The following is a 27,942-nucleotide window of genomic DNA, read 5'->3' as shown; positions in this document are numbered from 1 at the left end:
CGTGACCCTGCTCACCACCTTCCCTGTCTGTCTGTCAATACTTACGTGTATGTTTTTGGAGATGGAGCAAGAATCAATGTCACATCCCTTCCCTCCCCACACCCTCACATATGTAAAAGACACACATGCATGCATCCCACCCTCTTCCACCACACAGACACATTAAAATGTGAGTGAGGTTTTTTTTCACAGGTTTGTTTGTCTCAGAAAACAATCAATTAAGCTATATATATAAAAATCTACATTTCAGAGGAGTTCAATGTATTTCAAAGAAAATCAATGAAACTAAATATTCACCTAGAAAAGACAATTAGACCAACGATGCATTTAGAGACTGCTTGTGTGAAATAAAGAAAGAAGCAATGACACAGTTTAATAAAAAGGATTTGTATTGTTTGTATTGTCAAACTGCACTACTGCATAACATACACAATACAAGTCATTTACTGACTGTACAACATGCCATTATGTTTTTTTGATAATAATAACAAAAAAAAAATGATGACTATATATATGTACACAACTCTGTTACAAGTTATATTCATCACTTGTGTCCAGATAAACAGCACTGACAAAACAACTATGGTGATCTTCAGCTAGGATCTAAAAACCTTTTGATTGAAAGAAACACGGTCAAAAAACACATCATCGGAATAAAATACTGTTCCCACTACGGCCGAGATTCTGTGATTAATGCAATAAATTAAACAAGAGAAGGATGAAAAAAGTTCAAATGTCACCCTTGAAATGCAGGGATGCCCCCTTGAGGAGGTGGGGATGTGTATCTCGGATGCCACTGCACGACTGAGCGTGCCTGTCTATTGTATATCTCATAAATGAGGGCTCTTCATCACTCTGTTCTTCCATCCATCCACCCATTCATCCATCCGTCCTTCCAGCTCGTCTTCAGTACATCCCAGCGGTCTGAAGGAACACTCTGCCCTCTGAATCCCGCAAAGAAACACAGATTAATAATTATAATTTAAACATTTCTCAATTTACATAAATTGTAATCAAATTAGGCAGTTCACTTCTTGAGGGTAGACCACCATGACGGCAACCGTAACAGGAAAAAGGTTTTACGCTGTTAATTCATTAATACAAATACTGTACAAGAGCCTATACAGCTTTGACCTAAGATCATTAATAAAAGATCATTAATACGTAAGGCTGGGTTGAAAGTGTTTTTCGGCCCCTGATCCCTGTTTTTGGCGATAAAACTTCCTGGCACAAAGGAACCACATCCTGCCCCGCTGTCTGACAGACAATTCCCCTTTAAATGATTTATTACTGGGTGTTAATTATGCAAATTATGTCCAAACAAACTCGTCACGAGGACAATTAAGACAGCCTTTAATTAGTGGCCAGCTCTCTTCTTGCTTCACTGGCATTCAATTAAAAATTGCCTTTGAACAAGCTAGCTGTCTGCTACAGCGGCCCTGGCACGGCGCGGAGCAGAGGTGGGCTGGAACCATGCACTCTTTTGATGAGGCCGGGCTAGAGATCACTGCTATTTCTTTTTCTGTCTGTTTAAGATGTTACATGTGGGATTTTCTCATTAATCTATCCCTGTGAAGACAATAATGTTGGCAAAATAAATATATTAAACGCCCGTCTCCATTAAAGCAGTAGCCTCAGTGAACTGCCTCTCGCTTCATTTAATGTTGTTCAATTTCTCAGGAGCGGTCTCCCTGTGAAATCTTTGAAAGCCCTTCCAGTAGACTGGTCAGTTGAGCATCAAAAGCAGCAGAGTAGGTGAAATAATGAAATATGATGTCCTAGCTCAGTTGATAGAAGCGAAATAAATCCCCACCAGCAGATATATCAGTGTTTATTTCACGATTCTATAGTAGGAGTAAACTTTAAAGAAAACAAAGACAAGAACTGAAGTATTTTGTTACATCGCACTAAGCATGAAAGTCAATTTACCATCTATTATGAATAAATTATTCACACAACCTTGGTGCAGTACCTTTTCAAATGTTGATAGACATAACTTTACTTTTAAAGAAATTATCTTTTCACACTGTCAGTATCAGTAATTCTGTGGAGAACAGCTTAAAAAACTTAAAAACCTTTTGAGTTTAATGTTATTTTCTATTCTTAGATTAAATAAAAGAATAATGTAGAATATCAAAACTCTCCAATAAGGTTGCTTGTCTTAAAGTTGACTTGTGACAGCAGCTTTTGTGCATCTTTTCTGACACATAAATGTAAGCCAACATCATTTTTATTCATCAGAATACGTCTTTGTTTTCAGAACTTCATAGTGAGGAAGTGGTATTTGTTTATACCTTGTACTGTTGCCTTGGTGTCCAGCCTGTTGTCATCATGGTTGCTCCCATCCAAGTCCTGGGTCACGGACTCTGTGTGAGGAGGGGCTGCTGATGATTGATGGCCTGTAGCTTGGTCATTAATTAATAAAGACACTTAATTATAGGCTAATGAACAGGCAAGGCTATGTTGCACTGAAGGCTTGGTGACATTTAGTATGAAAATAAGACTAAACTCAGTTATGAGACGAAGCAGAAATACAGAATTCATGACATCTTTAAAAAAAAAGCTTATGTATGTGTGTGTGTGTTTATCTGTCTGCTGGCGTACCTGTGTGTGTGTGTGTGTGTTTATCTGTCTGCTGGCGTACCTGTGTGTGTGTTGGCAGTGTGCAGCAGGCTGTGCTCTGCCTGATCACGGAGTTTGACCTCCTCCTCCAAGGCCTCCTGTAGTCTCCTCTTACTCCTCTTTTCCTTCTTCAGGCGCTTCTGGATCAGAACTATACAGAGAAGAAGAAGAAGGAGGGACAGATGATAAAGTATGTAAGCAAAGTAAACATGATTCAGATTATCCTAATATTTTTATGCTCGACTTCATTTGTATCTGTTGTTGTAAGAACACGTTTAATATATTTGCATGTATTCTCTGTGCTTCCTGACCTCAACTGTTGTCCAATTCCTATATCTTTGCATCAAGGGCTTTAAGGGTCTATGAAGGTATTGTAAGCTTGGAGTGTTTGTTGTTTGGTTGTGGTTTAAATGAAATATTGATTTATAGTTAGTAAGTAAGGCCAATAAACTCCCTGCTGATTATGTCTAAACCAAAGACTTTACTTACTGCTACTGAAAGTATAATATACCGTGTGAATGTGAATGAAATCACAACTGATGTGTTCAGAAAGGAAGTGTGACAAGTTTATGACAAAACTGAAGCATCACATTTGGGTTCAGTTGTGAAGTCGTTTTGGGTCAATTTCCGTCACAACCTGCAAACTTCTGCATCTGCTGTGACCTCATTAAACCGACTGTCCTTGACTGGCCTTTGCTCTCAGAGCGCCGCATGTGCCAAACTTGATTTACTTTGTAGTTTACTGCCAACTTCAGTCTAATTCACCTCTGCAGAAGCTCTTGAGGGGTAAAATACAGTAGGTGTCCTCACTTCCTTATCTGATTTTCAAGTTCCTGTCGCTTGGAAGTTGATTAGACCAACCTTGTTTAGCTGCACGGGAAAAACTGTCGTGCAAATATGCAAAAATAGAACATCATGCTCATGTTTATAAGTCACAACTGGAAATTTTACACTTCGGTAGTAGCTCTTTTAGGGAGCAATCAACACTCCAGTCAACACTTGTCAGCTCAAAATAAAAATCTAAAGATAACACTGATAGTTGAGGGTTTACTCCACTGTCTCTGCAGAGTCTACCTGAGCAATTTAAATCCATTAAGCTGTGAGATATGTGATGCTGCTGTCGCGTACCTCTGTTTTTCTGTTCCATGCTAAGCTGCCTCTCCAATGTCTCTCTGAGCTCCCTCTCCCGGACCAGCTCCATCTTCAGCTCTGTCCTCTCCAGCTGGTCCTGCTTCTCCTGCGCCCGGGCGTTCTCTATGGCAACCCTCAGCAGACCCTGCTTGGAGACACACAGGCACACATCAACAGGTTACACACTGAACAGAAGCCAGGAGAGATGTCTGTCTTCTTCAGACATTTCTTAACGTATACTGTAAAAATATTTTTAAATGAGCTGCAGTTCATTTAAAAAAAGAGCACATGTAAAACTCATCCTCAGGCAGTGTTTTAGTCTACTGTTGTATTCAGGTGTATAAATTCTGGATTTACTCAGGCAGGGGGAAAAAAAAAACAAATAAATCTGATTTTTAACCTCATGAAAGTCAAAGCTGATCTTTTAACTGCCATCACATCAGAATCAGAGGAGGTTAAAAACATGTTTTTTTCCCCCCCAGTGAAAACTCAATCCTTTCATTGTGACTCCTCTATAACAAAGACATGTAAAATCCGAGAGGCAAGTCAGCACACGCCTATCCCAATTACTTCATATCCTAAATGTCTGCCTTGTCTGCTATTTACCATTTCAGGAAATCCCAAAGAGGAGCTCATCTCGCTTCCTATTCATCTCAGAGTGTAATAATAATAAAACCCCGGCAGAGCCTCACCTGGATGTTCGTGAGCAGGGTCTCTATGGAGGACAAGCCTTCCGGGAAGATGAAGGGAGTGTGGTGGAGACCTGCTGGGAGCTTCTGCCCCGCAGGGTAAGATACCCTCTCACAGGCCTCCCTGCCTGATGGGGGTTTCTGGTAGACTTGTCTATCACCGCTCTCCCTAGATGTCTGGGTGGCCAAGGAGCTGTTATCTAGAAGGAAGAGAGACATTTTGATGTCTAGTCAGTAAGGTCAATATTCTTCTGGCTGAATCAGTTTAACATCTTTTTCTTATTGTCAACAAATCCCATGAAAGCACCAAAGCAACAATGAACTGATCCTTGTCTGTGTTGCCAAAACCTGATATCCTGATATACTTATTCGTCTGTTCCATAGCGCTCCATTGTTGTCCAAAACACTATTAAAAACACATCAATGAGCCACACTGTTGCACTCGGTGACATACTCCTTGATTCTGATGAACACAGGCACTGCAGCTGCAACTGAAAATATTCCCAATCAAATGCACTATTTCTACAGTTTTATTTTATTCAGGTATCTATTTGTGACCTGTTTTTAAAGATTTTTGTCTGAAACAAATGATTTTGGGTCTGAGCAAACAGACAGGATAGACATCAGAAAGTATTGAGAGACAAACTAAAACATTTCATGGTACACATTTCTAAAAATCATCTAAAAAGTATTTGTTTTCTTTGTCTTTTCTTGCTATTACATATTTATATTTCATGGCTTGTACATTTTGCATCTTTCTTTACTCTTTAGATTACAGCGCATTCATCTGGCGGATGCTTTTGTCCAAAACAGCTGACAAGAAGTGCATTGAACCTCAGCAGCAACAAGAGATAGATGTCATCAAAAATTGAAAATGTTTTATTCCATCCCTCGGAAACAAAACATATACATCTCTTTCATTTTCTCTTTTTCATCACTGCCTTCTGTAAAGCACTTTGAACGTTCTGTGTTTTGTAAATTAAGTCAACTAACTGTCCTGTGCCACTGACTAACGTGAGCAGTTTCCGCTATCACCAACAACATACACATATTTCCCTGTTTAATACATTGTTTCAAAGCATTCAGGTGTTATGTTTGAGCCAAACAGTTAATGCGTCGGCCAGTAAAATATGTATGTAATCAAGGTTGAATGCAATTTTCTATAATTTGTACCTTACTAATACATTTACTTGATTTCTTGTAAACATATCAAGCCCAGCAGTAAATAGGTGTTTACACTAATTACTGTGTGCGTGTATACATACACAGAGGTCCTGGTTAGGGGTTTTGAAAATGTGGTTACCCTTTATTAGATGGCACTCTGCCTATTGATAATGCATCACAGCTTGACATCTCCCATAAAAACAGCTAAGAAGCTGCATTATGGATGACCATCTGTTTGTAAACCTGAGAACTGCGTGTTCCCAAATCGTGACAGTGAGGGAGATGAAGATTAGCCGTTTTTCTGCATATTTTTTTTTCCACACATCAGGCAGTTGCTCACTATGCGTTTACTATCATCCGAGCCACTGAGGACGGAGACGTCCTGGGAGTCCGGCGGTTATTGGAGCAGAGACGAGTGTGAACGTGCGATGTGATATCTGGCACTTTTCTCCGTCTGTGACAAATGACAGTGTTTTCTCCACTTAGCTGACCACAGCATCTTCTGCTCCAAATCCACCCACCTCCCCTACTCTGCCTCGGCCTCACGTCTTGGCAACTGTCACATTCAAGGTGTTTCACAGATGAGAAGCAATACCCCCCCCCCTCCTCTCTTTCTCCCTCTTTCTTGCTAAAAGCATTGCTCTGTAGAGAAAGGTAATTAGCAGGTGCTGGCGAGCTCAGCGGAGGGCATCCAACTACACTCCTGTGGCTCACATACAGACACACACACACACATATACACACACACACAAACACACATTCGTACCCGCTGAAGTGCGCAGTCAGCAGCGTGGGCTCCCCAGGCTCCTTGGATGTGACTGATCCTTTATTGAGTTACTGTTTTACGCCTACTTTACCTCACACTCACACACACGTTTGGCATAAATACACACACACACACGTACACACGGCTGCCAGCTCGTTTGATCATTTACCCATCTCCCTAACCAAGGTCACTGTCTGTTTTTCTCTTTTCTCCCAACTTCATCTCCCTTTTTCCCCTCTCTTATTCCTCTCCCACCCGTCCCCAGGGCTAATGAACATCACCACGTGAAGACTGCCAGTCAGCGGAAGAGAACTGGAGGGAGGGAGGGAGAAAAAGACAGAGACAGAGAGAGAATAAAATTCTGCTGATGTTTGGTTAATGGGAGTGAGGTGTCAGGGATGGCCTCTGATCTTTGCTGCATGGATACGTTGTTCAAAGACCACTGAAACAGCACACACAGCCAAAACCGACTCACACACATGCCTTCACACACACACACACACACACACACACACACACACACACACACACAAACACACACAATGGATTGACAGAATGACAGCGCTGAAGTGCTCTTTGAAACTCCATGATAAACCTATCCTGTGATGTTCTAGGTCAAATACAAAAGCATGCAATCCAGCAAATGTACATGCGTTTCATTTGCATGCAGGAAAATCAATTGAAAATCAATTGCATAAATGCGATGTGTGATGCGTGGCATTCATGTTGCTGGTGCCATCACTGCTTTGTCAATATGTTCACAGATACCTGACAGCATCTGAAACCTTACCTGGGAGGCCTTTGTGATTTTTAGATTCGATTACTGAATAATGTGATTCAGTATTAGAATACATTTACACAGGCGCGTGCACACACATACAAACTCTCCGTTTCTCTCCCTCTCTCTCCCTCTCTCGCTGTAGATTTCTGCTGACTGTTTGTCCTTGAGCAGTCCTCATTAAGCTAATGCAAACCTCCCTGACAGAGAGAACCAAACAACTGACGTTGCAGCACCGTGGCAACGCGGGCCCTAACGACAGGGAGGCGGTCGTTATGCAGATGAGGTCCAGCTGAGAGCGCGGGAGGCCGCCTGGCTCGTTAGGCCGCGGCCCGGCAAATGGCTCGCTAATGTAACACCGCTTCCTGGTCTAATGGAGCCCTGTTTTGCAGAATTATTTGTCTTTGCTCTCCGTGGGAAGCCAGGGAGGCCACCGACAGCGAGGAAGAGAGGAGGAGGAAAGGAGGTAGAGAGAAGGGGTGAGTGAATCCTTATCGACCTGTTACTGAGATATTTCTCTCTTGTCAACCTATTAGACGCCCTTTCTCTTTTAAAATAAATACTAGAGACGAAACCATCACACGGTTGCCACAAGTTTAGAAATCCAGAGTATTCTGTGACGACATAGATGGATGGATTGTTCAAAGCATTAAAACCTGAGGGTTTGCTCAGCTCATTGAAACTGAATGCTTGTTGTACTGTATTGACAGGCTTTGTCCCATGGCAACTGCTCTGTCCAAGAAATAATCATTACTCATTAACAATCATTAAATGATTAATCACCTTAGCAAGAAATTCTTTGAAAACAGCAAAAACTTGACCTTTGAAGTGAAGCTGACACTGTTGTTCAGTAAATGAAAGCAATGCAACTCAGTTAGAAGACAGATACATCTAAATACAAGATGAAAGTTAATTTAAATTTGGGATTAAATAAAAGTTCTGCTGAACCAGAACCAAAGCTGATTTAACCTATATGAATATACCGGTATATCTCACCTCTGTCAGTGTGGCCCCTCTTGTGTTCCTTGCTGTATTCTACTGAAGTCCTGTCTGTCTCTCTGGCTCCTGCCACCATACCGGGAGAATGTCCTAACACGCTGTGACTGTGACTCGATGACAGGCCGTCATGGAGCGCGTCTGGAAAGATGATATGAAAAGTCAAAAAGATCATACAATCTTAACAGGTTTTCCTTGTGATGTTCAAAAGCATGCGTCATTTTCTACTTTCGAATTAGCTCATCGCGTGCAGATCACACAGGTAAGTACGTACGTGTGGTTTCCGCAGTGCGTTCTGTGTGAGACGGTGAACTCGACACGCTGCTGCTGTGATTGGATGACATCTGAGCTTCCTCCAATGAGGGAGAAGGGGAGGGGCTGTCACGCACTCGTTCCTACAGAACAACAAATATTATCATAGGATCAAATGAATGAAATGATGGATTAAGTTCAGCACATAATAATAAAGACAACACGAAACTTCGGACACAATACTGCCCTACAAAAGGAGAGAGCAGTAATTACTGAAACCGAAATTGATGAAAAATGTGTTTAAACTTTTTTAGGCTTGCCAGCAAACTGTGTGACAGGTTGTAAGGTTGTAATGCTTCCATTTTTATGCCTTTTTAAAGCTGATAATCCTACTAAAATCACTGGCACAGACCATGCATGATACCTAAAAATGTAGATACACACTCTGTCTTTGGATAATCTTCAAGAAATGCAAAGGGAAAATGCAGTATCTACAATTATGTGTTTTGTTTTAGCATTTGTGTCCATTTGAACACTGATTTGAGAAAATACTACTTTAAAATAATATGTCTGTTTTATTTTGTGTCTTTCTGTCAATCCCATATTAGAATTTATACAAAAGATAATACAGATAATACATTTAAGTTTGTGATTTAAAGGTAACTTAAACACACCAAATTGCATGAAGAGTTAAAAGCTGAGGCTGCAGTTACTGCTACACTGCTAAGCTAAGCCAGTTACCTTTTAGCAGTTCAGTTGCTTTTTTTCTTCATCATGACTGCATTTAGCTAAGCTTACATAGTTATGTTAATTACTAAATTACCAACATGTCAGTTCATCCTCTCAGATATTTTTCAATTACAACAAGACCTAAGGGGGAAAAAAATAGCTTTAGCTATCAAAAGCTAGTTTTGATATTAGCTGATTAGCTGTCCACCACTCAGTTTACACTACAGTGAGCAGTACATTAAGATTTTGGACATATGGATCATCATCATTTTGTATATGACAGGTGCAGAGTCGGGATTCAGACACTATGGCTGAGGGTAAAAATGAGTGACTTCAGACACAACCATCTTCCTTTAGCTGTCTCAGTACAGTAAGTGTAATGGCAGGTTCTAACACCCAGACATTTTCACAGAAATGTTAACAGCATTGATGTGGTAAAACCTCAAACTCATTTTTAACCAAATATTTAGTTACTACCCTTTTGGTTTTATAGAATCATCCACAGGAAAAGTTAATCTTTAGAGAAAGGCTTGGAAATATGGCATTCTTTGGTTTTACCAGAACAATTTGGGCTCATTCCAATAAGCCTGGAAACTTTTTCCAAATCCTTGGGACCCAGTCGTTAGGAAAAACAATGGTCTGCATCCTTAAAATTATGACCGGACTTATGACTTCCTGCTTCTGACGAGAACATGATGAGATATCACACTTTGTGAGGACTGATGCCTTCAACATGACATTTCTGGTAAAATATAATTATTCCAAAGCCCTATGAATTAGTCTTAAGAGTGACAGGATTGTTTTTAAGTAAAGTGACCACTTGGCGAAGACGGTCCAAGTTTCTGTCTGTATGCAGGATACTCAAAAACTTATAAATAGATACAGGATTGGCCTTAAGCCATGGAACAACTGATTACATTCTGGTAGTGATCCAGATGTGTGATATCCACCAGCAGACAATTACCAGTTTTTAGCCATAACTATGGATGTAAAAGAGATCAACTGTACTCTAAAATCTGTGTGTAAAGGATCACAAGATCCATTTATTTGAAAATTTAAGTGATAAGAAAGATGTCTTTGAATGTTGGAAAACTATTTAATATATTGGCCGTAATTTTTTTAATGATGGTGTGTATGATTTATGATTTTACGATTAAATTTTTTAAATTTTATTTTGAAACACCACACTTTTGTGTAACTAAAACAGAGTTCCCAAGTGTCTCATGGATTCAGACAATTGTTGGCAGGTGGTCAGACCCACCAGGCTGATGGGCCTCTGAGTTCACCTTAATGACGGAGGTGGGAGCCCTGGCAGAGGGGTTGCCGTGGAGCTGCGCCACGTTGGCCATGCTGGCCAGCGTGCTCAGTCGGTTCATCTGGCCCATCGCCATGGAAACGGAGGCCGGTGCCAGGCTGGCAGGGATCAGAGGATGTGACATCATCATGAAGGGCAACTGGTCCAGCACTGTGGGGGGGGGGGGGGGGGGGGGGGGGGGGGGGGGTAGAATAAAATAGAATAGAATAGAGCGTCACTGAAGGAGAGAGAGCACAGTAGAGTGAGAGACTGTTGCTTCTTATATGGCAAAGGTCAGACCAGCAGCTCTGTTTAAAGGCCATCAAAGCTGCACAATACATGCACCCAACATGAAACAGGTCTCGACTCTCTCTTCTTTCATTTTTCAGGTGTATTTATCTCTCACAGCTTACAGGCCTTCCTCTGCTGTAGTGTGCACTGAACTGAAAGCCCTGCGTGTCTCTGGATCTCTGATGACAGGATTGAAACTGTACACCAATATCATTCCTCTGTGATGTCAATATTACCTGGATGACTGCTCTGCTTCTAAAGCACGACTCGAAAATAGTTGTGTGAGTGTGTGTGTGTGTGTGCGTGTCAAAGGTTTAGGGAGCATGAAAAAGATGAGCACAGGAGGAATGCGATAGTAATAAGTGAGGAGAGAGAGTCGAAGAAAAGGGAAGGAAGTAGAAGAGAGGTTGTCAAACTCTCGTCCTGCTCGTTACAACACAAATATATAAAGACAGTGAAGGCCTAAAGATGTTGTTGTGACGCTTTCAATGCTTTTTGTGTGTGAGTGTCACCTGCAAAAACACATGTGAGCCTTTCTGGAGTTATTAAAAACTGGCTGACTTTTCCTTCAGTGCCCCTGAGTTCTTGACGATAATCCAACACGTTTTCAGCAGTTGAAACCAAACTCTTATTATCTTGGCCAATCTGTTGTTCACACTCCTCTCTTTAAGACAAGCATCCACTATCTTTAAAGAAAATCCTTCCTCTCAACAGCACCCCAGTGGGCTGTTGCGGTCCCTCTATTCATGAAACAAACAATTGTGTTGGATGGGGGGGGGGGGGGGTGTGGGGGGAGAAAATGACATAAATATTTATCATTTAATAAAAGGAAAAACAAAAACAAAAGAAACACAGGGAGGAAGTGGAACAAAAGAAGCTGATGGCAGTCCTGGTGCTGGGCCAGCAATGCACGCTGGGTAATTATAAACACAAAGGAAAAAATCTTGGACTCTATTCCGCACAATTGTCACAAATAATAGAACGAGTGGATGGAAACAAAAAAAAAAAGGCTATCCAAAGAGGAGAGATGAAATAGAACAAATAAAGAAGAGAAAGAGAGAAAAAAGGAAAGGAAAAAGAGAAAGAAAGAAAAGGCAAACTAAGAAATAAAGGGTGAGGCGTTGACTTCATGAGTCGGGCTCGCCGGACATATGCGCAGAGCTTTGTGCATTTGGCAGATTAGTCTCTCTCTTGCCCAGAGCAGAAACCAATCCAAACAAAAGATCTGTCTGAATGGAGCTAAACAACCAGATGCTCCGACAATTAACTAGCAGCCAACTCCAAATATTAAACCTCGGTTAGAAACCAGCGCTCCACTTTTGTCACCCCCCCCCCCTCCCCCCCCCACCCTCCCCCCCTATAATTTCATTTTCACTCTCATTCTCTCCTTCTGAACTCTGTCCACCACCACCACCAACAACCACCAACCCCCCCCTTCACTTTCTCTGCCCTCCCATCACTCGCTCTTATGTTTCATTAAAAAACATCAAAAGTCAAAGTGCTTCTCTTATGTCTATCCAAACAAACCATTACTGTAAACAAACAGTTAGTGTAAATTTCCCAGAAGATCTTGTTAAATGCAGAAATGGCCGCTCCCGCTTTTCCCCGGCCCATAAGGTGTCACACTCAGCATTTGTGAGTGTGTGCGTGTGTGTGTAATCCGAGATTGCCTTTGTAGTGGTTAAAGCTCCGGTAGGGGCCTATCCTTCCCATAAGGCCGTGGGTGGCGGTATGGAAAAAACAAATCGTGCTTATGTGTGTATGTATGCCTGCCTGTGTGCTCTTTGTGTGTGTGTGTGTGTGTGTGTGTTTCCACTTGACTCTATAGTGATTAAGCTTTACAGGTTTATAATGGCTGGTGGTAACCATGCCACCTAACTGCACACAGATGCTGGCAGTCTTAACTGAGTGTATACAATGGTAAACAAAGCTTAAGACTGGGAGTGTTTACAGACAGGAAAAAAAAAAAACACAAAAAAGGAACAGTAGAGGGCTTAAAGATACACTTGTAATTTCAAAAAAAAGCACAAGGACAATCTCTTCTTCATCATATCTGTCCCGCAGCCTTGCAGTGCACTCCACATGTTAGTGTGTGTATGTGTATGTGTGTGTGTGTGTGTGTGTCCCAGGTTCATAGCGTATTCCACACAGACCTCCATAAGCCCTGTCATCTGTCTAAACACACTGATGTCGCTTTAACCTGTCGATAACTGTGGGGGCGGTGCATCCGACTTGTTTGTGCGTGTGTGTGTGTGTGTGTGTGTGTGAGTGCGCTCGCATGAAAGCGTGCGCGTGTCCCGCTCCGCCATCGATTGTCCAGCGTTTGTCGTTTGCATTCAGGATAGTGAATTAGAGAGAAGACTATTGATTTGGCTTCAGCCTCTCATCTTATTCATCTCTCTATCAACCCCGCTTGCGCTCGCTGTCATCCTACTTTTGCTCCACTTTTGCCGGCTCGCTCTCCTTCTACTGCAAAGCCTGAGATCGACGCAAACGGAGGGGACGGTTTTGTGTTAGGTGTGAGTAAAAATGACACCTGCACGAGTAATGAGCGACTAGTAGAAATCAGCTCCATGATGAGGTGATTCTGTGCTTTTCAAGGGTAAAATAAAGCTTTAAATTCTCCATCTGTGTCGTCTGATTTTTTTACTGTAAATGAGGTCATGCTGTTTAAAGCAAAAGACTTTCTTTCTTCCTGATTTCCTTTTACCATATATGAACATATGTTATTCATGTTGAGCATGAGTAATTTATGTTGAGCATGAGTAACAGAGCTGTTTTGGGTCTATGTTCTCTTGAAGTGATGACTAATAAGTACTAATGATTTGCGGGGAACATTTTGAGGCTACAGAGCGGATGACCAACTGTGTTTTTCCAGAAACATTTCCTGAATCTCATTGGATCCCACAAGTATGCAAACAAATCCAGCTGAAGCAAATATTCACACACAGGCATTTATCATGACCTGAAATGTGAAAAAAAAAAAAATGGTGATAAAGAACACAAATCTGCTCCTTATGTTTTGATGGTTTGGATTACCTGACCCAGATGTCTATTTCATCTGAAAGCCTGACTAATCCCTGCTGCAGTTTGTTTTTCATTCACTGTCTCTCGAAAGGAAACGCACAGGCAACAGAGGTGATGTCACATCCTGGTTTTAATCAGCTTGGTTCAGCAGCCGCACACGCAAACACAGCTGCTCAAGTCGTATTGACTTGGCATCGCAGATGTGTACGGACAACAACCGTGCGACGTGTTATACGACCGTAATTAAACATTTCGCACGCATGCATATGTTTGTGTGTGTGTGTGTGTGGACAGACAGACAGAAAGACGAGAACGAGACTCACCCAACCCGGGATTGTGATCACCGTTCTCTCCGTTTGGCCCGCCATGTTGTTGGTTGCTGTGGTAACCGGCCATCGCCTCAAGCTTGATCTTCTTGGCTAGGGCAGACAGATCTGAGAGGACAGATAGAAAGAAAGACAGAAAACGAAGGAGAGAAAGAAAGAAGAAAAAAAAAAAAAAGAATCAATAAGAGCCAGATCAATGGCCCCGGTGGAGGATTAGAGCAGTGGGCAGGCAGGAGGTTGTCATGGGAAGACAGAGGCCAACCATTCATTCTGACTGCACCGCTGCACTGGCCATTTAGTTTTCCAGGGAATCAGCAGTGATAGGAACAAGCCAAGACATTCATCTCTCCCACACGGGGACATCACATCCCACAGCACAGCACACAGGACGACACTCTCCACCTCTTGCCAGAAAGTACTTCTTTATCAGTATAAATTAGAAGCATTAGAAAAAACTTTTTAATAGAGGTTGCGCTCTTCTGGATAATACCGAATTGCAGAGTGACAAAATGTGGCAGGAGGGCTGAGCTGCATTTTAATTTGTGTCTTGAACCTCAGAAGGTAGTTTGACCCACAGAGCAACCTTTAAAACTCTTATCTTATGCCACAGAAAATTAAATATCTCTTGCACTAATACAGACAAACACGGTGAATTATTAAAGTTGGACAAACCACGCAACTGTGCAAACACCGCTGAGGAAATACAAACAAACCATAAGTCTTAATTTCCTGATCGTGGATACATCTAAACATTTGCAACAAATTGAACTGCTGAGTGTTTTTCTTTTTTTCTCTCCCCCCCCCCGTACACAATGGGCGTCTGAGGTGAATAGTCTGCTCTGTCCGAGACGTCGACAACCACAACAAATTGTTCCTTTTCTTCTCATCTTCTCTCCTTCTCTTCCCTTCTCTCCTCCCATCCCCTCTCCTTACTTTACCTTTTCAAATGTCAGCATCACAGCGGGACATAAGCCACCGCGTCGTGTGTGTGTGTGTGTGTGTGTATGTGTGAGTGCAAGAGGGCGAGAAAAAAGACTAAGGAGGATCACATCAAAGATTTTTCCTGCCTTTTACGCTCAAATGTCCTCCCTCTCTCTGTCTCTTTCTCCCCTCTCATGTGGCCAGTTCTAATCAGTAGCGCTGACATTGCCGCCGTGCCCTCTCCTTTGGTGGAAAAAGACTCTTTTCCCACTGAGAAAGATGCTCTTGAACGCTCGTGCATACACAACACTCACAAATACACACACACACACACACACACACACACACACACACACAAACACACACACTCGAGCACCTTTGAACAGTGAGAGGAAGCGGAGGCTAATAGAAAATGGCTTCTTTTGAGGCGGGGAATGAAAAGATCAGGTTGCAGCGAAGAGCACAAAGCCAAGGGCAACTTTGAGAGCGGTGAGGTGCCAACAATTACTTTTCTCCCTTTCTCTGTTGTACACACACACACACACACACACAAAACACACACATGATAGTCTGCTCACACACAACTGTGTGTTCATTGTGACAAGAACAAGCAGTGCTATGGCCTTTAGCAGGCGTTTGACTAAGACTGCTCTTCAAAATATAAAACCAAATTATGAAACAGACAGATTCTGACATTGCAGATAACAGATTTCCACCTGTGCTACAAAATATTTGAATTATCCTGAAATGTAATTTCATATGAAATTAATGAATGGGTTAGAGTGACATTTACAGAATAATAATGGGGAATCACTTCACATCACTTTATTAATTCAACAACAGGTTTCAAAGGTCTAAGAGAATATAAATCTTACACAACTCAACAGGAGAGTATGTGTTCAAGAAAAAAAAGACCAAGCTTGCAACTTATGAGTTCTTTTCTCAGGTGTCAGCAGTGCGTATGCTAATTTTATTAATCAACTCTCAGGTTGCCTCCCAGAACCCCGCCTCCTCAAACTATTGATGATGGGTACAATGTGTCATCATCGAGAAAAGTAGTGAAAACCGCCCCCATCGTGTATCCATTCTGCATAAGCAACCTGCTCTTTCTTTATACTGATGGCTGCCAGGTCGTCACTTTCACAAAATTTGAACTTTGCCAACAGCTCCTCTGAGAGCTGAAGCAACAATTTGTCACTAATTCACTCTTTAAAGCAGCTCGTATGAGCCAAAAAGAGGAATTTCCGCTGCGACTTCTGTACAGCACGAAAGAATTACGAGCCTTGATGTTATGAAAAACGTGTGAAAATTGACGATTTCGAGAGTCAGAGAGGCTTTATTCTCCTTTTAATGAATCTTTGATACAAGTTAAACAGGCAGCTGAATTGGACGTATTTGGACAACTTTAAAAATTAATTGATATCTGTTCACTTTTTTCATATTTAAGATTTAACTATGATTTCTAGTTGAAAAACAATTCTATCATATTTTATCTTTCTGGTTTGTTTGAAAATAGCACTGTGTGTTACACTGGGCTACATTGATATGAAAGTGATTTTGCAACAAGCAGCAATAGCACTTCTTTTTTTTGACATTTTTTTAATGTACAGTTGACAGTGGAGTGACAGGAAATAGGGGGGGAGAGATGGGTAAGACATGCAACAGAGCTCCCTGGCTGGAATCGACCAGGTTATACGCAGTGACCATTCGGCTCCAGCAGTAATTGTTTTACTGGCAGCAGCATTAATAACATTAACGTCTAATTACTGACAGTTACTGACAAAAAGTTTTAGAGAACGAGCAGAAACTTATTTCATTTACTGAAGTTGTCTTAAAAACATCAAAGTTTCAAAGTCTTCAAAGTCTCTCAAATAGCATAACTACTTTTAATTATAAATCATTTAAAATAAATTCCAGTCAAAAGGTTTTATTAAATGGAGAAGGGCATCTTTATTTCTTGTTTTTATTTTTGATATTTTCCCACAAATCAGAGCTTTTATTTTTTTATTCTTTTATTTATTTTGACTAATTAATTGTGAGTTTTTTATTTTTATTTATACTTATATTTACACATTGTACATAACTACTTCATTTAACTGCAATTTTATTGTCTTTATGTTCCTTAACTGCTATGTGGTCTGACCACAGGCTCTGATGTGTCAATGACCATCACCGATGAGGTTTGACTACACTAGTGTTGCTGCTTTCTTTGTCCCCTCTTAGCACTGTGAAGGAAAACACTCTTTTACCAAGCTGCTGTAACTTCAGGGCAGCAGATAAACTTCTGAAAAGTGAGAGTCACTGATGTGACTGTAGCCTGAAAATGTTTTAGATCCTGATGGTGACTTTTTGGTAATCATCAAAAAAAATACGAAATGCAAGAAGCAGAATATCAGAAACAAGTATCCCTTATCTACACAAAAAAAGGAAATCTTAAAAATGGTGAAATAGATAAAACAATACATGATAACACCGTGGGATTTAAAAATATCATTTACTGTAATTGTGTTTATCAAATTATTTTCCCACACTTTCTTCTCTAAAAAGTGCAAACTTTTAAACTTGAATATGATGGATTCAATTTGAGGCAAAACTACTCGGTTTGACAAGCGCGGTGGACATCATAATTACATGGTGTCAGCAAAACATTTTCTCAGCAGTGCTAGTTTAGTATGTCTGTGTTCCTGTTGTTTCTCAAGTACACATGTGTACTCGGAAAATGTACTGTATGTGCTCGGAGAGTCCTGGGTGGTCACCTGCAGAAGGCATGATCCCAGCGTGCATCAGACCGCTGTGAGACAGCATGTGGTGAGTCCCGCCCTCTGTCACACTCTGCAGCCTCTTGGGCGGTCGGCCAGGCCTCGAACTGTGGGCAGAGAACACAAGCCAACGTTAGTTATTAGGCGGTTTAATACTTTACTCTCTCAGTCTGTGAGTTTTCATGCTGAGACTGAGATGGGTGGCCTGGTTAGAGAGACTGCCCTTCAGTCTGTAAACCTCTGATCCTGCTGAAGTGTCAACAAGCAAAACACTGTAACCTGACCGCTTCCAGGAAGGCTGCTGTACAGCAAATCTGACCTCCCTGTGGATACGAGCAAGCAAAAAAGGAGTTTCCCTATGGCATCAATAAAGCACCTCATTACTGTTCAGCTTACTCATTCATTTGTTTGCTTATTAAATGTGTTTGCTCGCCTTCCCTCCCTTTCCATCCTTTTCTCAGTTGGTCATTCATTCCCTCTTTCCCGCCACGCCACAAATTTCCTCAATAGAAGCTGTGACTACAAGCAGATTCACATGCTTTGATTGAGCCGGGCATGCTCAATCAATCCTGGAGGAAGTACGTGAAAAGCTGTCAGACATCACTTTGGCTCTAACTAAACGGTGTGAATGTCCTGACAGGGGGAATGACACGGGCCACATCAGGCTTAATGACAACCAGCGCAGCTCATCTCCTTTCATACCAGCCTGACATCAGCTAACATGAGTCTGCGGGCATGCGTGCATACGAGTCCGTGTGCATGAGTGATATTAAAAGACGGAGTGAGAGGAAGAGGGGAAAAGAGAGGGGGAAGAGGAGACGAAGGAAGAGGCGCGACAGGGAGTGTAAGAAACAGACAGAACAATAAAGAAGATGAAGAGTTAGACGGGAGGGAGAGATGAGGAGATGTAAAGTGAGAGGAAAAGATGAGAGGGAGAGTCTTAGAAAGTGAGAAAAGGTGGGAAAGAGTAAAAAAAAAAGAAAAAAAAGAGGGAGAGATAGACTAGCAGCAGCAGCAGCAGCAGCTTCCTAGCGTGGGGTGTCTTTGAGCAGATTTTAATTAGAATCTAATCCAGCCGTCATTAAGGCCCCATAAACGAAGCTGTCAGTCAGGAGATTAATGGCGCCTCATTTGCATATTGCATATAATTCATCAATTACCCAGCAGAAAGGACCAATCCCCTGTTGACACACCCACTGACTGAGAGGGGGGGGTGAAGATGGAGTGAGAGTGAGACAAAAAGACAGAGAGAAAGATTGTGTAGTCACTAACTGTGTGAGAAAAACAGGTACCATGCGTGTGTGGGTGTATGAGCGCACACCGGTGTGGGAGCAGTTGTGTGTGGCATGTGTGTGTGAGTGTGTGTGTGTGTGTGTGTGTATGAAGTGTTCAAAGGTTAATTTGATGAGCCGATGAGCTCCACAGTTCCTGCCCTCGGTTTTAATGAGTTGTTATTATTGTCTCTTATTATGGGCCCAGACCGACTGGGATGTGACAGCTGACATCAGATATCACACACACACGCGCGCACACACACACACACACACACACACACACACACACACACACACACACACACAGGCATGCAGACAGTGAGAGAGAGACACACACTCAGGTAGATATACATTCACACTCTCGACATGACAGAGAGACAGACAGCAGGAATGTGCAAGAGGGATCAATGTGTGAAAATGTGTGTGTGTGTGTGTGTGTGTTGTTCTTATAGGGGGTTGGGGTACATTCACATCACACAAAATATTTTTTGCAGTGCATATCTAGCAGCATACTGTGCTCAACAAAAGCAGGAAATGTATTTTTAGGTCTCCAGTTTGAAGGTAAAGCAACACAGTTCCAATGCAACTGATGTTGAAACACCTCAAATGAAAACACACACGTGCACACACACACACACACACAAAATCAAATGCAGAAGCAAACACCAGTAAGGGGAAATAAAATACACAGAGACCAAAGACTGTGGTTGGTTTTTACTGCAGCCGCTTCCCTTTCCCTTACTACTGTTTATTTGCACACACTAATTAATGGCCTCTGTGTGTGTGTGTGTGTGTGCGCGCGTGTGCATGTGTGTGCACACCTTTGTATATGTTGCATTTTAGGGGGCATAAAGAACTAGAACCTAATTTTGTGTTTAGTCTGCAAGTGCGTTGATACATCAAAGTGACCTGTAGTGTGTTGTGCATGCAGGAGTGTTTTGTGTGTGAGTGTGTGTGTGTGTGTATGTGTGTGTGTGTGAGTGAGGTTGGAGAGCACCGGTTCCCTGAGGTAGGATTAATGAAAAAGCCTTTCATGGAAAAGTCATCAAGCTGAGGGGATGGAATGAGAGAGAGGAGGGGGAAGAGAGAAAACAGTGCATTGTATGTGTGTATGTGTGTGTGTGTGTGATTGAGAATGTGTGTATAAGGTGTGTGTGTGTGTGTGTGTGTGTGTGTGTGTGTGTGTGTGTGTGTGTGTGTGTAGAGGAGGGGGTGTATGGCTTATGACCTCTTTGTCTCAAACTTTAATTAAAATCTCACCCAGACGTCCTCCCTCATGCCAACGCTCTGGCCACACACACACACACACACACACACAAACACACACTTTTTTTTTTTTTTTTAAAGAGAGGTGCTCTGTACATTGAGTTCTGCCCTCTAAGCTTAACGTGTGTTTGTGTGTGTGTTACCTGAAACATGAAACGGCAAACATGGCAGCTGGAGCTTAGCACAGGTGGAACAGAAACAAAACATAACAAAGATGACAGATCTCTCTCTCTCTGTCTCTCTCTCTCTCTTTCGCTCACACACACACACACACACACACACTCAGAGGAAAGAGAAAAGTAATGAAAGAAGAGGAAGTGTTACAGTCAAAACAGTGGAACAGCTACTGGCTTGGAGGGACTGAGGTGCTGATAGGTAGCAGCTGTACAGTATGTGTGTGTGTGTTTATGTGAGGGGGGGGGGAAGAAAAAAAAAAAAAAAGAGAACTAGCTCAAACAAGATTTTGTTTGGAATATATTAGCAGCGGTTTACAGCTCCCATGCTCCCATCCTTTCAATCTGTGTTTATCACACGGGTTTGTATTCGCTGTCACGGTCTGGTTTGATAAATCATATCGTCCTCGCTGTATACGCAGGAAGACTTATGCTCCTGGTTAGAGAAGACAGGCAAAGATTGATGTTGTGATCTTCCTCTCAAATCGGGGGCTGAAAAAAAAAAAAAAAAAAAAAAGCTTCATGCACCATTGTTATTAGGAAAGCCTGTGTGATGATGTCATGAAAGAAGCAGGCGGGACAACACACACACACACACACACACACATATACGCATACACACGCACAGGACGTTTGATCATGGTAAGAATCTGATCTCCTAAACTGATACCGCCTTGCATTCCTCTCCCACATTCCAGGGTCAAGACGATGTCAAGACTGTGTGTGTGTGTGTGTAAAAAAGTGTGTGTTAGTGCGTACTCCATTAAGACCTGTCATAGTTGAAGACACGGAGGCCCTCTCTATCTCATCGTCCTCGTCTCTATAAAACATCAAAAGAGCGCGGAGGTTAAAGTTGAGCTAACCACCCCACCCTAACACACACACACACACACACACACACACACACACACAGCCCTCCTCCCCTTCATCCTAATGCTGCTCACATTGACAGTGAGTTATGGCATGGCAATGGGGCTCGGCTTTGAGGAGTCCACCTTCCCACACACACACACATACACACACACACACACACACACACACTCACACTCACAAACACCGGGCTCGCCGCTGCCAACTTGCACGGCCGAGGTTTACCACTGAGAAACACAAAGAGCGGGCTTTTGTTGCGCTCCGCAGGCCTCTTCGTCTTGTTTATCGTTCGTCTGATTTCTCTAACAGTTTCTTTGGTCTGATGTTTATTCTACACCTGCTTCATATTTGACTCCGCTTTGGTAAATGTCCCCGGTCGTAAGAGCTTCAAAGAAACACGTGTGGACTCGGTTTAACGCGTAGAAAGTTAATTTTGTTTGTTCATCAACCGTCTCCTTTAGAGGGTCAGTTCACCTTGAATTAAAGGAAAACATATTTTCTCATTTACCTCCAGCCGTATCTCGTCATGCAGAATGTTTTTCAGATTTTTGCCGGCACCTTTGTACGATGGTGGTAAACGGAATGTAGTTTGTGATACTCACAACACTTTCAGGAACATCTCTTCTCAGAAACTGTGTCCCTGTTACTCTAGATCAGCAACACAACATGCTGTCAACTATATATATATTTTTTTTAATCAGGACTACAGTATTTCTTCAGTAGAAAGAAGAACCTGTTATCTGTCTGTCTGTAAGCTGTTATCCAGAATGGCTTATTGCAACATTTTTTGTCATTTTTTCATTGCTGTAAGAACCACAAACAAAATTCAAATCACCTCTGTTGTATTGTGGTGGAGGCAGAAAACTGAGAGATGGATATCTCAAACTAAACTGCATGGTAGATATCAGGTGGCAAATGAGTAGGCCTGGGTATCTTTTAAAAACTTACCATACCAGTACCAATACCAGTACCCTTAAAGTGATACCAATACCAATTGATACTTCATTCGATACCTTTTTTTTCTCCCCTACTTCATTCAATATCCATCATGTGAATGGAAGCAGTTGTGTAAAATGCCATCACTCCTTCTCATGCAAGTGGTTTTTACATGAATTTATTTTGAAATTGAAATTGTACAAAACTGTACAATGAAGTATTATCACTACAGACTGTGTGGGCTGTAGCTGCTGCGGTAGTGGGCCAATCACACGTCTCACACGCATTAAATCGCTTGTGGTGATTGGCTGCGAGCAAAAGCATACAAATAGTCTTGTTTTTTCGAGATCTGGGTACAAAAAGGATCAAATACAGGTATCGTTTGACTGGAGAAGTTTCAATACTACTTGGAACTGGGTTATTTCCGTCGATACTTTAAAAAGGTATCAAGTACCGATACCCAGCCCTACAAATGAAAGAATAGTTGTTTTCTGTAATTTAGACAAACTGGTCCTTTAAAATAGCTGCGATTATGAAACGCGTATCTTGTGCTACTTTTCAGGTCTTTGTGTGTAGAAGGTGTTCGCACACACAAACGCAGAAAGCATGTGTTGCTATTAACACACGCTTTTGTTAAAAAGTAACAAGAGATCTTGTACCTTGCCACATTACACTACTTTTATATAATGTGAGGTCGGGGTGCCTCTATTTTACACAATATAAATAGTACACATATATAAATATATGCGCACACACACACACACACACACAGTTTGACCTGAGCTTCGAGCTATTTGATGTGTGTCCCTAACAGAGAATGAAACTGTTCCTTTGTGAGGGAGAAAGAAAGGGACGGAGGATCAGGTTGCCTCCTACACGCCATGTTCTCTCTGTGGAACTAATGTCATTTAGCAGCAAAGCCAGCAAACACACAGGCGTGACCATGTGAGTTTGTGTGTGTGTGTGTGTGTGTGTGTGTATGTGTTTGTGTTTGTGTTTGTGTGTGTGTTTGTCTGTGTGAGGAGATGACAGAAAGAGGAAGAGTGTGTGTGCCACCTATGCATGAATTATAACTAGGCTTTGACAGAGGGTGAAGTCTGCCCTTCTTCATGGTTTGATGAGTCAGTGGTCAGGGTGTGTGTGTGTGTGTGTGTGTGTGTGTGTGTGTGTGTGTGTGTGTGTGTGTGTGTTTGTGCACAGCAGGCGTAAAAGAGCGAGACAAAGAGGAAAAGGAAAAAACAATGATAAACAGAGGACACTTCTATAACCTGTGCTTCCAAACATTTCATTGGACTCTTGCATTTTTAAGATGAAGAGACCAGTGAATGCAGGCAAAAGTTAACCTCTGAGACAAGGCTGTTATTTCTCCTCCAGCCTGTCTGACCGTACTGAACTGGAAAATAATAAGTGATGGCTGTCTTAATCAGTAACGAAAACCTCACTGAGGCCTGACGCTGTCAGAGAGACCTAACATCATATTCCTGGAGATGTCCTCGGAACTTTTTCGGTTTAGTCGTCCGGCCTTCCTGCTTCAACCAAAACAATCTGGAGCTCCACTTTTTTTTTTTTTTTTTTTTTTACCTGCTACTGTACGTCACTCCATCCGCACGAGGGACTGCATGAGGCTGACGCTAATGGCTACCACAGCTCATTTGAAGCCCTCAGACAAAGAATCTGGGAAGTTGTTTGAAGATTTCAGACGAGTGATGTTTTCAGATCTCATTAACTAAAGGCTGTTGTGTGTATAATTAGAGATGGTGGAGGCTGTGTATTTTCAGGGGTTGTATAACAACATTCCCATTAACACCTGACATAGAAGAAATCCCCAAAGCAGCCGTAAGATGCATCTGGATTTTGTCTTGGTTGGAGGGTCTCAAACGCTTAAGCGCAGGTGTTAATCCACTCACATGGAGCTCGGAGCTGATTCTCACAATGGTTTGTTTCTTTTTCGGAGTGATTCTGGTTTTACTCAACAAGTCAAAGCTTGTATCCAAACCCTTACACCTGCTATACAAATCAGCTCAAAGATTAAAATAGAGTCATATTAAAGCACCAGGATGATTTGACCTACACCCAAGAAAAAAGTAGTTTATACATTTGAAAATCTTTTTTTTTTTCTGTGTGTCTATCTGTACAAATCTTGACGTATCCCCAATCTGCATTTATTGGCAGGTGTAAATTGGATCATTCATGCTCCAAGGAGCAGGGATTAACTATCAAACAATATAAATTCCCCAAACCAAGGCTAATCCACACTCCTCTGGATTCAAACCCATGCTGTTATGAGCATGTGGTCTGCACAACAGCAGACTGAGGCACCAGGAAACCACAAATCCCAGCCAATTTAGCCCCCTTTATCCAAACATCTCTGTGGCGTATTGGATTGATGACCCATGTAGTTGGTCACCACCGGAGTTCTGCAAAACAGCTAATTTACATAATCGCATCATAAATACCGAGAATTCATTTAATCATCTCCTCTGTTCTGATGCTCTGGGCTAAAGAGTGTTGATATGATAAGACAGTGAGTTATTAAGGAAGGAGAGAGAGAGCGAGAGAGCAAAGGGATCAGTGAGTGAGTGAGTGAGCTTGTCCTGATTTAAGCTGCCGCTTGGGGCCAAATGAAAATTAATTAATTTCTGTGAAGAATCAATTTCTCAGAATGACAGTGTCAGATTCAGTGTGTGTGAGTGTGTACGTGTGTGTGTGTGTGTGTGTGTCAGACACAGAGAGAGAAAGAGTGTAGTGTGTGTGTGTGTGTGTGAGTGCATGTCAGAGAGAGCGAGAGATCATTGCTTGTGATAACATGACAAACTTTTAAGAGTGTTTTTTTATTAGGATTACTCAAATTCATTATCATCAACACCATCATAACGTTTATCATGCGTTAAAATGATAATTAGTAACAGACCTAGCAGCAGCAGCAGCAGCAATGTGGTACATAAAAAGGGTTAACTGGACCTCCAGTTATATCATATGGTATACAGCCCCCCAAATCTAACTCTATTTTAAGAAAAACTATAATTGCAATGTTCCTTTTTTCCCATATAGCTTATATGTTTGGCTTATAGAAGACTCTAAGAGGAATTTCATGCAGATATAAAAGCAAAAAGTCCTGAAATATTATAATTATACCACAATATATAACATAACAGCACAAGCTTTATGTAAACGGATCAGTAAATAAGTGACACGCAATTTGGGATTTTATTTTGACTTTTGTGATGCATATGCTGGATATTTTTTTTTTGTCTTGGCCTGCAGACTGATATCAAATAGAAAAGTATGAAGGTGGATGCTCCCCACCTGTTTAATCCCTGCTTTATGACCCCACCTGCTGCACCCCCTCAAAAGTAAGGTGGATAACCCCCCCGGGGTCACCCTCCCCTGCCTCCCCTGCCTCCCCTCACATCCAGCTCACCTTGCGTTGGTACAGTCGTTGTAGAGCGTCTCGAAGTCCTGCCTGGAGATGAGTTTGCACCGGTTCACCCCGGGCTGGATGGCCCCCAGCCCCCGCAGCACCCGGACCTGCTCCACGTTGCACACCACCGGGGCAATGTCCAGCCGCTTCAGCTTCGTGTAGACGGTGTGGAGCCCGCCGACCAGGTGCTTGAGGAAGACGTCGAAAGCCTGAGGCAGGCAGATGAGTTCCGTGTCTTTCACCGTGAATGAGGCCAGCTTGGCACCTTTCACCTCCACCAGTTTGCACTCGTTGTTCTGCGGCGTGCTCTCCACGGGCGACGGGGTGGCGTACACGGGCTTAGCGCCGCTGGACACCGCAGCTCCTCCGGTCTTCAACGGAGTCCCGTTCGATAGTAAAAGGTCCGCCCTGAACTGGTGGAGCAGCGCCGGGTGCGCCACCGGTGGAGCCGGGGAAGACGCGGCTGAGGTGGCCGCAGGTGGCGGAGAGTTGGTGGCCGGAGAGACGGAACTCGGCGCCGGGTGGTGCCCGAGAGGAGCGGCGGGCAGCAGAGCCGCAGTAGCCGGAGTTGCCATAGTGGTCATGTCCGAGAATAAGAAAATAAAAAAAAGTAAACTTCAAAAAAGTCAACTATTTAAGAAAGTAACTTTGCCGAACAAATGCAGCCGCTTTGCGAGAGGGGAAACTGCGCATTGAGCGTGACGAGAAGGAGAGGGGGATAAAAAGAAGAGAGGAGAGAGAAGAGGAGACAGGGACCGTGTGAGGAAAAACAGATCACATAGTTGAATCAGAATGAGTGGAGGCTTGTCTCAGAGCTGGAGATGCTACTGTCACATTATCATAAAGAGGAGGAGTCTGCCTGGGCATATTCTTAGAGAGTGAGAGACACACACACACAGAGAGGAGAGAGAGCAAAGATTAGCCTACATAAACTATGGATAAGCCTATTTATGAACGCCTAACGAAAATACACTTTAATATTAATGCTTCTGATGGGACTTAATGTGTCTGTGGCATTCAATCTGTCTTCTTTAAGACATTTTTTTTAAACCCTCGTGGTATCACTGTAATCTTCCCTTAACATATTTTGGGACTAATAGTTGCATAATTGCATTATCCTTGAAAAAACAACAACAAATGACCTGATTACTGTAGTAATGTTTCTTGTGAGCAAATATTATCCATGTCTAAATACTAGTTATATCATCATCAGAGAGACTTTGTTAAATCTTATCCTAGCCAATAGAGTCAGAATAAAATACAAAAATAGACTCTAGACAAGGGAAAACTCTCTGGACATTTTGGTGTTTTTATGAATAAAAAAATATTAAATCAGATTAGTTTATACAAAAGTGTCAAATTCAAACTAGAGTTTAAATTGGACATGAATTGTTATATCTGTTACTGTAATTGTTATATAGGCCTATAACTAAAAAAAAATGTAAATCAGGCACCTTCTTAAAGGATGTTTTACGTTTTTTTCAGGTAATTTATGTTGCTCTTCATTCCAGCTGGTTGCCAGTGTTTTGTCATTATCTTCTGTTGTTTATACTCCATACACCACCGTCTTGAATCAATAAAAATCTGAATCAAATGCCTCAAGAAATATTCTAACCAGAGAGATGTGAATGTACAAATGCTCATAAGGGGGCCAATAACCTTGTCTTGACAAATTGACCCCCTTACCTGTTTCTGTACTGCTTCCTCATCCAGTCTACACACAGTCACACTCACACAGTCACACACACACTCCCATCATTTACATATGGAGCTTGCAGTCCTTTCAAAGTGGCTTTCACGGAACATTGTGCTGATAATGATCTTGGTCGTGAGGGAGAGAGAGACACACAGATCTCCAGAGACCATCTCACCATAAGACAAGGGGGAAGAGGATAAAACTCCGACTGTACTCCAACTCAAAGGACTTTAACACTCTTTTCCACCCAACACCCCCCACCTCACCCCTCTCTCCAATAAGCCCTCTTGTGTTTTTTAATTGGCAGAAATTAATCTTTAGGATGTAGATGGTAGATTTACATTCATTAAAAGTCAAGAGAGGAAGCCAGGCTTGATGCTAATCAAATCTGCTTAATTATGCTTAACATGAGTATCTCCAGGGGAAGAGAGAGAGGCAGAGAGAGAGAGATAGCTAACTCGAACTTTTTACTTTTTGCCTTTGATAACTCCTGCTGAGTATGGCCTTTTCCTTGCCAAAAAGAAATGTCACGACTCTCTTTCTCCATCTGTAGAAAATACA

The 27,942-nt window shown here is 42.1% G+C and overlaps 1 protein-coding gene across 3 annotated transcripts; it reads right to left on the bottom strand.

The window, feature by feature from the left end:
- Window positions 1-371: 371 nt before the first annotated feature.
- Window positions 372-27,200, bottom strand: dachc (dachshund c). 3 transcript variants are annotated; one of them, XM_044373393.1, is made up of 11 exons: window positions 25,686-27,200; window positions 17,743-17,852; window positions 14,063-14,173; window positions 10,414-10,592; window positions 8,421-8,541; window positions 8,147-8,287; window positions 4,446-4,642; window positions 3,751-3,901; window positions 2,645-2,773; window positions 2,295-2,366; window positions 372-944 (listed from the first exon to the last, which is right to left on the bottom strand). In XM_044373393.1, the coding sequence occupies exons 1-11, from the start codon at window positions 26,267-26,269 to the stop codon at window positions 907-909; spliced, it is 1,833 nt and encodes a 610-aa protein (XP_044229328.1). In that variant the 5' UTR covers window positions 26,270-27,200; the 3' UTR covers window positions 372-906. The 3 variants fall into 3 exon arrangements, with proteins under 3 accessions (XP_044229328.1, XP_044229325.1, XP_044229327.1); XM_044373390.1 differs by having other exon boundaries at window positions 2,295-2,405; window positions 25,686-27,198; XM_044373392.1 differs by having other exon boundaries at window positions 2,295-2,405; window positions 3,751-3,898; window positions 25,686-27,198.
- Between the last annotated feature and the right edge of the window lie 742 nt (window positions 27,201-27,942).

Source organism: Thunnus albacares, chromosome 14 (assembly GCF_914725855.1).
Source record: "Thunnus albacares chromosome 14, fThuAlb1.1, whole genome shotgun sequence".
NCBI lineage: Eukaryota > Metazoa > Chordata > Actinopteri > Scombriformes > Scombridae > Thunnus > Thunnus albacares.
Note: the sequence above shows the minus strand (reverse complement) of the source record. Positions and strands in the feature narration are given on the sequence as shown.

What these genes read in the sequence shown, in the direction of transcription:
- dachc (XM_044373390.1), bottom strand. Translation starts at nt 26,269, where the DNA reads ATGACCACTATGGCAACTCCGGCTACTGCGGCTCTGCTGCCCGCCGCT. An exon ending in TGATCACAATCCCGGGTTGG is followed by an intron (nt 10,593 to 14,062) that starts GTGAGTCTCGTT and finishes CCCCCCCCACAG; the next exon opens with TGCTGGACCAGTTGCCCTTC. An exon ending in CTCCCACCTCCGTCATTAAG is followed by an intron (nt 8,542 to 10,413) that starts GTGAACTCAGAG and finishes GTTGTTCTGTAG; the next exon opens with GAACGAGTGCGTGACAGCCC.